At 38.8% G+C, this 13,389-nt stretch overlaps 1 protein-coding gene across 3 annotated transcripts in view; it reads right to left on the reverse strand.

The window, feature by feature from the left end:
- Window positions 1-899: 899 nt before the first annotated feature.
- CBLB (Cbl proto-oncogene B) overlaps window positions 900-13,389 on the reverse strand; it is a 234,863-nt gene continuing 222,373 nt past the window's right edge. For all 3 annotated transcript variants that reach the window (XM_068268455.1, XM_068268456.1, XM_068268454.1), the window contains one exon: window positions 900-2,438. In XM_068268455.1, coding sequence (XP_068124556.1) covers window positions 2,176-2,438 — 263 coding nt within the window. In that variant the 3' untranslated portion in view covers window positions 900-2,175. The remainder of the gene's footprint in view (window positions 2,439-13,389) is intronic.

Consider the following 13,389-nt stretch of genomic DNA (forward strand, 5'->3'; position numbering starts at 1 on the left):
GACGCAGCACTTGTAAATTGTCCAAACTGTGTGGCTTTCACTGGTCCAAACATACAGTCAGCAACACTCAGGTCCATTTACTTGTGACACGTCAGGCACTGCCATGCAGACACATCACTACGAGGTGGAAACCAAAGTGGATCAAGGTATTTGTGAGCTGGGATCAGCAGGTGTCTAATAAACGCCAATGTAAATTATCAGTATTTGGATGCTCATGCGGCGAGTTGGGCATCGGATGAGCATACTAGTATCTATTTGCTATAATGTAGGGAAGAGCAATACAAGCTAATCACCTATTTGCAGACAATCAGTGGGCACTTAATAGAGGAGCTGCTAGAAAATTCACAGAATAGTGGAGCTGCTAGAAATGGCAGTTGTTAGGGTCAGGGGGTTAGTGATAGATAGTAAGGCCATAGGGTTAGTGTTAGGCACTGGCAGGGGGGTTAGTGTTCGGTATTAGAAGGGGGCGGGATTTGTGTTAGGAAGTAAAAGGGAGGGTTAGTGCGAGTTCAGATTGCCAAGTTGGTTTATAGTGAAATCTTGGTGACGTTTTCTACTGATATTTTTACTATTGCAAGCACCCAATTTTCTCATTGGTGACGTTATATGTACTCAGGCCAAGAAGCAGAGAGATAAAGCTGAGCAGATGCAATCATTTTCTATTTAGTTTCATTCCACTTGTATCTCCAGCATATTCTAATGATGAAAGTGAGGGAATAAGAATTGTTTTTTTTAATCCCAATTTCCCATATTACTACATGCATCTCATATTGAAAATGTGTTATATCTGAAGAAAATGTAGTATTGAACACAGATTACCAGACAGAGAAGATAAGAGTTTCTTTGCTACATGAATAAAACAATATTTACTAGTTTATAAACAAAGTCAGAAAGACAAATGCTGTTGTGATCACTTTATTACATTGTCTCCTGTTTCCAAATAGTTCATATTGGGAGAATATGCCAAATGCCGTGTAACTGGTGTATTCCAATGAACTCTCCTGTAGTTGCATTTTAATTTATCTTCGGTGGCTTTATTGCATTTCATTTTACCTGTTCATGTAGTATGGCTTTTAAAACTTTTTCTGACATAAAAAGATAAAAATTGAAACCCCCCCTAACCAGATTTACAGTAGCAGCATAAAATGAGAAGTATGGTTTGTTAGAAAAAGGAAGCACATTCCTTAAAATAAGATTTGTGAAATGAGTATTACCACTGGAAGATATGAATCAGCTTGTTCTATTTTGGCTAGATTTACTCAAATTGTATTTCCAACAGCACAAAGTTGTCAGAAGACTCAGAACATTCCATAGCTGTGCTCATCAAACAACACCCTCCACAGTCCAAAAGACTGAAGTAAGGTGTTACATCTGAGATCCTAAAAAGTTACAGATATGGCATTGATCTGTTTCTGTATTTCTAGCATAGGCACCAAACCCTCTGCAGAAATGATAGTGATTTAAATTGTTCTGTGCTTTGAGGCCTATTTTTCCCTAAAGATCACATCACACAGAAAGATGACCCTGCTCTTTATTGCAAGTCTATTTTTTTATGAACTTTTGTCTAAGATCATAGAAGATTAAAAGTCACCAACATCTAAAGTTATACAACTTTGCTAACATAAGTATCAAAATACTTCTGTAAAGGCAATTGACCCACAAAAAAAATTGCATTCATTGTACATTCAAATATGGTCCCCCATGATACAAAAAAAAAATTCTCAGTATGTCAGTAGTAAAGGCCACTTTTTTTGCAGTATATTTTGGATAAATTAAAATGCCATATAACAAAACAAAGACAAAACAATAAAAAGAAAAGCATTTTCCAGAATGCAATGAGGTCAGAAAGTGCTGCTGTACTTCTACAACACAAAATTTCAAAAAAAAGAAAGCAAACTAGAAAAATAACAAAAATATATATATTTATATAAAACGAAAATAAATTCACAGGCTTACATCTTCAAAAATAATATATATGTTTGAACTGTATAAGTTTTAAAGATGAACAATTATGGATATTCCCTTTAATTTCTGACATTAAGTACATAAGCATGGGTTCAGGCCCATAAGCATTTGATTTTACAAAATGCTGGAATAACAGTTTTTAAATTAATGTGAAAAATGATTTCCATTTTTCCTCTTTACGCGTAAAGTCTTAAAAGATATGTCATTTTGTTATAAGTTTAGACGTGGGCAGACAGGAGGTGGACAGCAAGCAAATTCTCGCAGTATGCTCCGTGCCACGTCAACATTATTCTGTGCGATTTCAAGAGCCCTTTTTACTTCTTCGAAGGAGAAACCCTCTCCCATTAATTTAGCTATTTTTCCATCTACATTCTCTGTTGAACAGTCAGCGCTGTAAGGTCTTCTGTGATGAATTTCTGGTGCTGTTCTCCGTGGGAGTGGTTTAGGAGGTCTAGCTGGTGCTTGGGGACAATCTAGGAGAGAAGAAAAAAAAATCAACAATGTAACTTTAAAATTTCACGAAAAACTATTTTAGATTTTTTTTTTTTTTGCATTAGTCTTGGTAAATCAGCCATAATTGGAAAGGGAAGGTACACTTTGCAATACATTTTTTTAACGTCCTGTATTAAACAGCTTCTTTATTTTGAATACGGCAAGTATGAAATGTTTTATTAACACAATATATTGGTCAAAAACGGTGTATTTTCCTATTAAAAGGTTGGAGTTTCACCAAAGATGGGAATGTACGTACGTACATTAGCCTTTATGAAAAGCAACATGCATAACACGCTAATACTACACCCCACACAGGAAAAACACAAAAATATTAAGGGAATAAAAAAGCAATAAAAAGCAGTATATATATATATATATATATATATATATATATATATATATATATATATATATTTATTTATTTATTACACAGTGATTTTTTTTCTGCACTAAACAATTACTATTCAAATCTCTATAGCTTAGTTGTGTTAACACACTTGCTAAATATAGATTTTGAAGTTCTAAAGCTTTTTAATTAAAAGATTACTGCATGGATGGCAAGCTGTTCAAGTGTCAATACATAGCCCAAGGTAAATTGTGCTGAAATTAGAATAGACTCTCAAAATGCCGTGTAAGGGAAAATCTACATAAAAAATAAAATACTAATTAGTAACCTAAAATGACACATTGCTTGAACTAGATGGCGGCATTATTGCAGACAATTTTTTCTTTGCCATTTCTGATGCCTCCCATGAACCTCCCAGATGTGCATGTCACTGTTAACCACACTACCATTTGCCCTACCTCTCAAGCCCGCTGTCTGGGTGTCACCCTGGACTCCGCACTCTCCTTCACTCCCCACATCCAAAACCTCACAAAGTCCTGCAACTTCCACCTTCGTAACATCTGTAAGATTCGCCTTTTCCTGACCTCTGCCACCACCAAACTCCTCATCCATGCCCTCATAATTTCCCGCCTTGACTACTGCAATGCTCTTCTGTCTGGTCTCCCTATGACCCGAATAGCCCCACTGCTGTCCATCATGAATGTGGCAGCCAGAATTATCCACTATTCCCATTGCTCCACCATGGTGGATCCCCTCCTTGAATCCCTCCACTGGCTTCCTATCCAGTCCAGAATCAGATTCAAGATACTGTGTCTGACCTACAAATATGTCCACAAAACCTGTCCAACCTACATTTCCGATCTTACTCAGAGGTACACACCTAGCCACTCACTCCGCTTTTCCAATGAACTTTGCCTGACCGCCCCCCGCATCACCCAGTCCCATGCACGCCTCCAGGACTTCTCAAGAGCTTCTCCAACACTATGGAACTCCCTACCTCCACCCATTAGGACAGCCCCCTCCAACATCTTCAAGAAGGCCCTCAAAACTCACCTTTTCACTCTGGCCTACTACCCCTCACAAGTGCTCTAAAGCCACAGCTGAACTCTGGTCCCCTACCTTTCATGATCTTACCTCTCCCTCTAGATTGTAAGCCTTTGGGCAGGGTCCTCCTCATTTTGTGTCCTACCTGATCATGCACCTCCATTACTGTGAACCCATGCTATGCATCTGAGTGAACCTAACTTGCCTAATCTCCATGCTCCCATCCAGTGATCTGGTTTTTCTTGTATTCCTGTATTGTCATTTTGCTGTATGTCACCCCTAAATATTGTCTGTAACCTAAACTAATGTCCAGCGCTGCGTAATATGTTGGAGCTTTATAAATACAATAAATAAATACATAATAAATGCCTTTGAAGTACATAGGTAATTGTGAAGTTTGAACCACTGAGATCAGAACTCCCAGACGGACTGCTGCAGGTGAGAGTATTATCCTGTGTTGAGTAAATAAATAGTTATTTGCATGTGCAGTGCATTTTTTATTTATTTTTAGAAAACCTCATCAAGAGGTCTATCAGGAGCAGTGTTTCTCAACATTATTACAGACTGTACCTCTTTTATACTTCATGCTACATAGCCCCTCTTGTGGGATCTTAAGTACCCCTTCATACATGTACAAAGCATTTAGTATATGTTGCTAAAGCATACTCCATAATTGCATATTATTTATTTCCAAGCATTCTGCTATGTTTTTAATGGACCATAAAAATATATATACTTACTCAAGTGTATTAGTTTGTTATAGGATTTTTTTAAAGAAAAATGAATTGATTGTAAGAAGTTAAAGTACCCCCTGAGCCCATCTGAAGTACCTTGGGGAACATGAACTAAACGTTGAGAACATATAGAGACAGCAGTGAACACAAAAAGAAAAAGGGGGAGCATAAAGAGGAAGTGGACAACAGACAAAGTAGACAGCAGGGAGAGATACTAGACTTCAGGAAATGTGGAAAACATGGTAGTGGGATGGTGTGAAACCAATAGAGAACAAAATATTTACTTTTAATAGTGAAGTTACTTGAGGACAGATACTTGGTTTATTACTAACACCCAGTTGTAAAATATAAAGAACTAGAGATCTCTTGAAGCTGCAGGGTCAATCTGTGCGGAATATTGAAAATTGCAGTTTCCCTGCTCTGATATAAGTAGCTTGATCTTTGCTGCAGGAACTGGGAAGGATTCAAGTTGTGTGCTCCTCTTCACCCATTGGCCCATATGCAATTTACTTTTTATCCTCAGGAGATAATTTTTTTTTCGTCTTTTTAAATAACTTTTCAGCACTTTGCAACTGAAAGAGTACCAAAAAGTACGAGAAAAAGCACTATCAAAACTTTTTTCTGTATTTTCTCGCTTGCTTGTGCTTTAAAATACAAAGTGTGAAATTATCATCAAGGAGAAAACGTGGGAGAAAATGTTAATTGCATATTGGCCATTGATTGTTTCATAGACGGTACGAAGTGAAAATATTAATGGATGTCCATGCACCAAGTGGTTGGAAGTTTGAGCTATCCTTATATAAATGCTGAGTGATATAGTGAATGTGTATTAACAGAAAATTCTTGGATTTGTGTAGATCTAAAGCACGCCAGAGGAGATTTATGCTTGAAAATGTTTAGACGTTGGTATGAGTAGATCTATGAGTAGATCTATAAGAAAAACTTTCAAACTTTCTATGCAGACTGAGCTGCATGTTTAAATTCTGCGATGTGATTTCCTTAACAAGTTGCCGACTGATTGTAAAAGAAAATGGAAAACATTCGGAAGAGAGCTAGAATTAGAACAACCACCAACTGTTTGCTTAATCTGGAGAAGGCGGTTTTCCCCAATCATTTGGAATCTCAGATTTGCTAATAATTACATTCTCATATACTGTATCCTTCTAACCCTTTGCCAGAGTACCTGCCACCTGAACCCTGGTCCAACACAGTTCATGTTGAAATGCCCTGATCTGTTCAGGCCAGATTTTTTTTTTTGGTATGTCCAAATGACCTTTTTGGAATGGAAGGTAAAATGCTGGGAGTACCAGCCTTTAAAGCAACGTCTTATTAAATACAATTCTTTCAAGCTGCTTATTAAGGAAAGGCTGAGTGAGACCAAATGATTATTTTGCTGCAATAAAGCTATTGGATTTTTTCGCCTATAAGACAGTTCCTTTTTAAAACCTTTATAACCCAACATTTCTGCAACAATGATTACAGCATGTGCTGGAAGTTCAGTCAATACACCTAAATACAATGTGTGCACTTTATAGATTTCTTTTGCTGGTTAAATATGTCAGAAATGCTTAATTTAAAAGGTATTGTTCCAACTGTTCTGAACTTGCTCACTAGAACTAAGCCATTGAATGACTAAAGTATATTTCTATCTACGGACAACACCTCACTTTACATTACAATGAGCAACGGGGTGGGTATTTTATTCTTTTTGAATTGTTTCATTGAGTAACGTCTCAGGTCTAAGGAGAAATAAATGCTTTGTGTGCTCTTTTCAGCCATGCAATTGTTTTACAGAATGTTTCTGTGCTGAATAAGTTCAATTTCAGCTTAAGTTAACTCATTTGTAGCTATATCTACAAATTTTAGCCTGTGGAGGCTTTGATTCTTTCACAAGTCATGTATAGCATGTGTCACAACAAGCTACTTATCACCACTTTTGCGGGTGCCCAATACAATTTTCCTCCTTCAAAGCGACGGCTGCTCAAGGCTACCACTTAGAACATTTGTGTTGGTTCCAAATATTCTGATTGTGAATTTGCCACTTTGAAACTATACTGCTACCACTTTAAGTAGTGGTATATGGCCACAATAAATATTAATAGGTTGTTTAGGATGGTCATTGAGATGCATGAGTTTATGCATGAGTATGCACGATTTTGCAAGTGTATGCAGCTTAAAAATGGGCCAACATCTCAAAACGACTACTTTTAAAGGGAAGAAGTATAGATGGTTCGTAAGATGCAAATAATTTGCAGCTTGGGATTCAGCTAGTTGAAATTGTGCAGTTGATTGGCCCTGTTCCAAACTCCATACTATTTGCATGGAAGCCGAGATGATGTGCATGTCATTGAATATCTCTAGCAAGCAGTAATGGACAGAGCTGTATAGTACCATTAGGATTATTACAACACCATAATCACAGCACTGATCCCCAGTAAACATTATAAATCTGTCCCAAAAAAAGCAATGAAAAGAAATGTTGAAAATAAAAAAAAAAGTGTCTGGATTCAGATCACCAATTTTCTTACATAAAAAGGGGAGGGGAAAGGGGCAAGAACATGTTGAATCCCGATTTGTGAAACATGAGATTTTAAAATATTCTGTCATTACCTAGGTACAAGGACACGTGAATAGGGAAATTGCTGCATGAAATACATTGCTACCTAATATTGCTGTCTCCTCTGGCCTTCCTTTTTGTGTCTGGGGAACACCTGGCTACTCATGGGTAGTTCTTTTATCTGGAGACACATGGAAACTTAATTTTTAATCTGTGGAAACACTTGGCTATTATTTTATTTTATCTAGAGGTTCAATAGCAATTAAATTCCTTTTGGCTTCATGCAAATTTAAGACTGTGTTGCTAGATGGGGAGTGCCTACTTCTGAAAACGCTCCAATGGGTGGAGCAAAACATTACGTCTGGCCGCTAACACTGTATGGGGCTGGCCCTGCCCCCTGCCTGCATAATTCCAGCTCCTTTCAATAGCTTTCCATGTTTTCCAGGCCACAAAGAGATCGGATCATGGTGGCAGTATGGCATTTTCTGACAATGGGATGGCAAGAAGTTAGTCTGGTAGCACATTGTATGTGCATAATGGGAGTCCATGTGGAGGCAATTTCCATTTATGAGGTAGAGCGCAACCATAAGTTGTGTGTGAAGAGGACCCTCCGCTGTAGTTTAGTCTGGCTTGTCTAGTTGGCTGCTTGGAGAAGCTGGCTATAAAAGGGCAAAGTGACCTAAGCATAAAATTGGCTTGGATCTCTGAGTAATTAATCCACTGCAGTGGAGGACAGGCTGGGCATAACACTGTACGCTTGGGACCGATCTATTTCTATTTGTGTAGTGTGAACGAGACCTAAGAATTACCTAGTAATTACAGCTGTGGATTCCCCTCAATACATATTCAGCATATAGAGGAAAAAAAATTGTGACATCTATTTAGAAAAGGGTCTTTCTCTGTAAAAGTGGTTAAATGTGAATTATCTTTCCACAGGAAGTAGAAAATTCTATAGCTGCATTTAAAGGGGACTTTCAATACTTTTTTTGCATGGAAGGGAATCCACAGCTGTAATTAATAGGTAATTCCTGGCATGTTGATGCAGGGATTTTGTCTTAGGGCTCGTTCACACTACACAAGCTTTTCTAAGCGCTTTATGATTTTAAAAGCTCTTGCTAATGATATCCCAAGTGTGTTCACACTGGAGTGAAGTGATTTTGTCAAAAGCCCCCATAGAATTACATTAGCAAGAGCTTTTAAAATCTCTAGTGTTAAAAAAAAAAAAAAAAAAACTCTTGTAGTGTGAATCAGCCCTTACAGCCACTTGGAGTTGGGAAGGAGATGAAAATGGAGGAGTGGCCAAAATGTCAAAAAATCCTTATATTTTATCTTATCCATTATTTGTCCTTTGTACAAGCTTAGTGACAAAAAAAGGCTCATCTGCCAAGCTTTTATATTGCCCTTTGATGTACATATTAGAGAATCTCAAAGACATATTTTTTCCAGGCTAAATGAGTTCACTTTACCTAGTAAGTGAGACCCTCTATCCCTATGATCAATTTTATGGCTCATCTCTGCACTTGTTCAAAAACTCCAATGTCTTTACTGTAATGCAGTGCGCAGAACTGTATTTTTCAGATTGGGCCTTACAAGGGAGTTAAAATATTATGTTAGCATTCTGTTTTTTTTATTTTCTTTTTTATGCATCCCAATATTTCATTTGCTTTAGCTGCTGCTGCTGCTTGGCACTGAATATGATTATTTAACATGTTGTCAACCAGTGTTCCTAAGTCCTCCTTCAAGTCTGATGTCACCATCTGTGTCCAATTTATTTTGTATGATGCTAGAACATAAGTATGGCCAAGTTACATAACTTTACATTTATAATTTATTAAATTTTTGTATCATGCTGCACCTAGTTACATAGTATGGTTGAATAAAAAAGACATTTATCTATCAAGTCCAACCGGAATAAAATAAATAAGTAAACATTAGGTACCTTGCTCTCATGCACCCGCACCTATCCCAGTTGATCTAGGGGAAGGCAAAAAAACCTGAGTTTTTTTTTAACCTGGGGGACACCTGGCTAAGTAATATTAGTATACGGGGAGGAGGCACATGGCTTATTCATTCTGGTTGTATCCACGTATCCCAGACACTTAATTCTGGTATCTGGGGCCCCATGGATGTCTAATAACTGTGTTGGGGTCCACAAATAAAAGCAAAACTGCATTTGTGGCAGTATTACACATTGAAGTCCCTTTTCACTCATGTGACTGAGATTTTCCATAGTGTTATCAGCGGTCTTAGGTTTCATAAAGGCCTTACCATCAAGGGATGCTAGGGTTAGGTGTAAAGAAGGAGATAGATCTAGAGATAATAGCATTGGTTAGCATTAAAGCGGATCCGAGATGAAAAACTAACTATAACAAGTAACTTGTCTATATATCTTATCTAAAGTTTAGATTTACACAGCAAATCTAGCATCTAGCTGAAACCAGCTTCAATAGAATATGATTATTTCTTCCTGTGATACAATGACCGTGGCCATGTTTGTAAATATTACACACAGGCAAGCTTATCTGCATCTTCGGCACTCAGCCTGTGAAAAAACCTAATCCCCCATCCCCCTCCCCTCTGCCTGTGAAATCTCCGGCTAGTAACACCTCCCCCTCCTCTTGCCCAGACTGAGCTCCCATGAGCCCTTGCTACTGTCTGAAAATGCCAAGGCTCTCTGAAGAGCTGTGGGCGAGGCTTCTTTAGTTTCTAGGGAATTAGAGTATTAAAACAAAAACAAAAAAGTATTTGGCTTGAGGAATGCCCTATAAACAATAGGAAAGGAACACAATTATGCAATGAGTAAACGTTCACCTCAAATCCACTTTAAGTGAATACTGAAGTGAAGTTTTGCAGTGTAGCCACTTGAGAATTCGGAAGCGGAATCACAGCCTATTGAAATCAAATAGGTTGCTTCCAATTCGGGTGTGGGTGGCAAAAAATATAAAGCCTGCTGTATTTTTTTTCCAGGTGTGTACTAACATCAGCACAAGTGGCAGCATCTATCTTGGAGACTGATTTCGGCACAAGTGAGAATGGGGCCTTACTTTAAAAACTGAAAGCTCTACTTGCACTGTGCCACTAGTTAAACTATTTTAATGCATCCTGGGATAATGAGCACCCAGAGGACAACAGCCATGTGTCACAATTTATACTATGGTTAGGCCTCTATATGCATACGACCTTCGACTAACCGTCATTTGACTTGATTACAAGATAAGCCAGTCACATACAGTGCTGGACCTAGAAACTGTTGCAGCTAGCTTCTGTGGAAGAACTTCAATGCACATAGGAGGAAAACAAGCTTAAAGGCATTTTAACTCATTTTAGGCGATATTTCTAAAGCAGGAGTGCATTATCACGTTTCTGTATGACGCATATTGATCTCATATCGCAAGCCTGTTTTCGGTACGCCCTTTTGTAGCTTATCTTTCCGAAAGTAATTATGCGGTCCTTATAAGATTAAGAAAAAGAAAGGGAACATCTTCAATAACTTTCTCTAAAGGAAAATAGCTGAAACATTCGATAGTTTGTTATCATCTAGAGATGTGCAGGCATTAACTATAAAACAGAAACGAACCTATCATATGGGCAAGACAGTAACAGGAGACCAAACACAACAACATCTAGGAAAAAGAGACATTTAAGAAGAAACATAGCATGCGCTTTATTTTACATCACGTTTTAGGCTGCATGTTTTTATAGTGAAAAGTTACCATTAGACATATGACAGAGTCCATTGCACTTCAAACGAATGCGTGCGTTATGCAACTGATCACTGTGAACCTAGCCAATCTCTTTGTTTTGGGTAACTGATCCAATTTGAATTCTGTTTTCTGAGCACCTGTCTTGATGAATGAGCCCAAGAGTTCACTGGACCTGTGGTCATTTTTCCTGCTAAAATGACATTTTGAGGGAAAAATAAACCCTTCACTCAACAACTTTCTCCACTGAAACACAAGGATGTGATTCTCCAAATACACATACAGCTATGTCAGATGACACCAAATGATGCTACCAATGAAAGGAAATGAGCATATGCTGGGGCATGGAGATGAAATAAAACAACAAAACAGGCATTCAAGAGGACAGTGGAAAGCAGTTAGGCTGTTGAGACATTTTTTCTAAATTTAGAGCAGCTTGGAGGGAAAAAACGGTTAAGATTTCAAATACCTAAAAATACTTCTTATTCCTTGTGAACTGAGCCCATACGGTTTATTTACTATAGATGAAAGACAGTGAAGAGCATATTATCCAGCAAACCTGTATTGAATTTATTTTTAAGTGTCTGACACAAGCTGCTAAATGTTTGCAACCCTCATCTGATCATATTAAAAGAGGGGTTGCTGAAAGATTGGTAAATTGGAAGCTATGTGACTGCTGTCATGTACAGCACCAGCAGTGGGGAATTATATTTTAGAAAGTCTAAGCTGTCCTGGCTCTGTGAAACACTCTGTTACTGTAAATGCATGGATGCAACGGCAATAGCAGAAACTCTAAAGGGGCCCATACACCTAACGATTTTCCCGCCGATATACGGCCAATTCGATCACAGTGATCGAATCGGCTGTGAAATCGCCGTGCACACCGCTGACAGAACGATCAATTTCCGTCCAAAATCGATCGTTCCCGTCGATTCCCGATGATCCGTCCATGCAGAAGATTTTTCTCGATCACCGGCGGGTCGGGTGTGCGTCGATAGCGGCAATTGAATGCCCGTCGACTGGCGCAATACAGCGGGTATACATTACCTGTTCCGGCCGGGGCAAGTCCCCGCTGTCACTGCTGTCTTCTCCGCTCTGGTCTGGTCTCCGGCATGCTTCACTTCTTGATGCCCGGCAGGAAGCTTAAACAGTAGAGGGTGCTCTACTGATTAAACTTCCTGCCGGGCAGGAAGAAGTGAAGCATGCCGGAGACCAGACCAGACCAGACCAGAGAAGAAGACAGCAGAGACCTGGGGAGTCATGCCGGCGGAGCAGGTAATGTATGCGGGGGGGGGGAGCACCACCACAGATTGTGAACGGTTTCAGGCTGAAATCGGTTCACAATCTGTTTGCAGTAAAGGTGGCCATACGATCCCTTTCTGACCAGATTCGATCAGAGAAGGATCTATCTGTTGGTCGAATCTGATGGCAAATCGACCAGTGTATGGCCACCTTAAGTCGCTAACCTTTCTGCAATGCTTCCAATATCCTGCTATGGCACAAGCAAGGGATGCAAACTTAGGTCTCTTAGTAGCAGACATTTACAAGATGGTTAGATGACGTCTATTCTCCACAATTCTTCAAATGCATTTAACCAACCCAATAGGTCCTTTTAAGAGCGGCTGAGACATAATGGCAGATTTACCAGAGTTACAGTCATCCTGCTCTGAAAAGCAGAATCTATGCTGCATACAAACATTTTGTTAACCCAGGACTCTAAGGAACTTCAAGTTGTTTTAACCTAACTGCTCATTCACTGCCCCCCCCCCCCCTCCCCAATGTATTTTTTTGTCATTGTGTTCAACAGTTTCCACAATAATTAAAATTGTGTTAGACAACAAAAAAGCAAAAATTATTATTAAATTCATAGACCCAACTGAAGGTATCCTTACTTTATGGAAGTGGTGGGGCTTGCATGAACAAATGATCCCGAGAACTATGCCTAGCTACTGATAGGCCTCCCTAGCCGGACATGTCAAAGGTGATGTTCCAGATTAAACAGGATACCCTGGTACTCCAAGTCTGGGGGCTGGGCAATGGGCTCACAACCTGTTCCCGTAAAAATCCAACTGTTAAGAACCCATCATAGCAGCCTCGGAAATCAATTCGGATTAGAGATGGATGGGACAGGAAACTGAAGAAGGCCAGGGCTCAAATTGGCCTGTGGCTCCAATGGAGAAGGAGGAAATTCATAGCATGACTACAGCCCCCCAAAAATTTACTCTATTCCGCTGCAATTACAGATCATAAAAAGAATAATTGAAATTACCTTCATCAAATACTTAAATGTCAAATTTCTTGAAACCACAATCTGTACTGTTTTACTGGTTTCGACCAGCACTTAAAACCCTAGTTCTAGTATATATTTTACACTAGCAATATATTATTTTTTCAATTTGTAATGTATTTACATTTTTTACTTTTTTATTATAAAAATCCAAGTAACAAGTGTAGCGATCAATCAGTACTGGTCTACTTTTAAGGCCGTAACCACTACGCAATTTTCCAGACAATTTTTGGAGCGACGATCGGTCATTTCCCCGATCT

The sequence above is a fragment of the Hyperolius riggenbachi genome, chromosome 2 (genome assembly GCF_040937935.1).
Source record: "Hyperolius riggenbachi isolate aHypRig1 chromosome 2, aHypRig1.pri, whole genome shotgun sequence".
Classification (NCBI taxonomy): Eukaryota; Metazoa; Chordata; class Amphibia; order Anura; family Hyperoliidae; genus Hyperolius; species Hyperolius riggenbachi.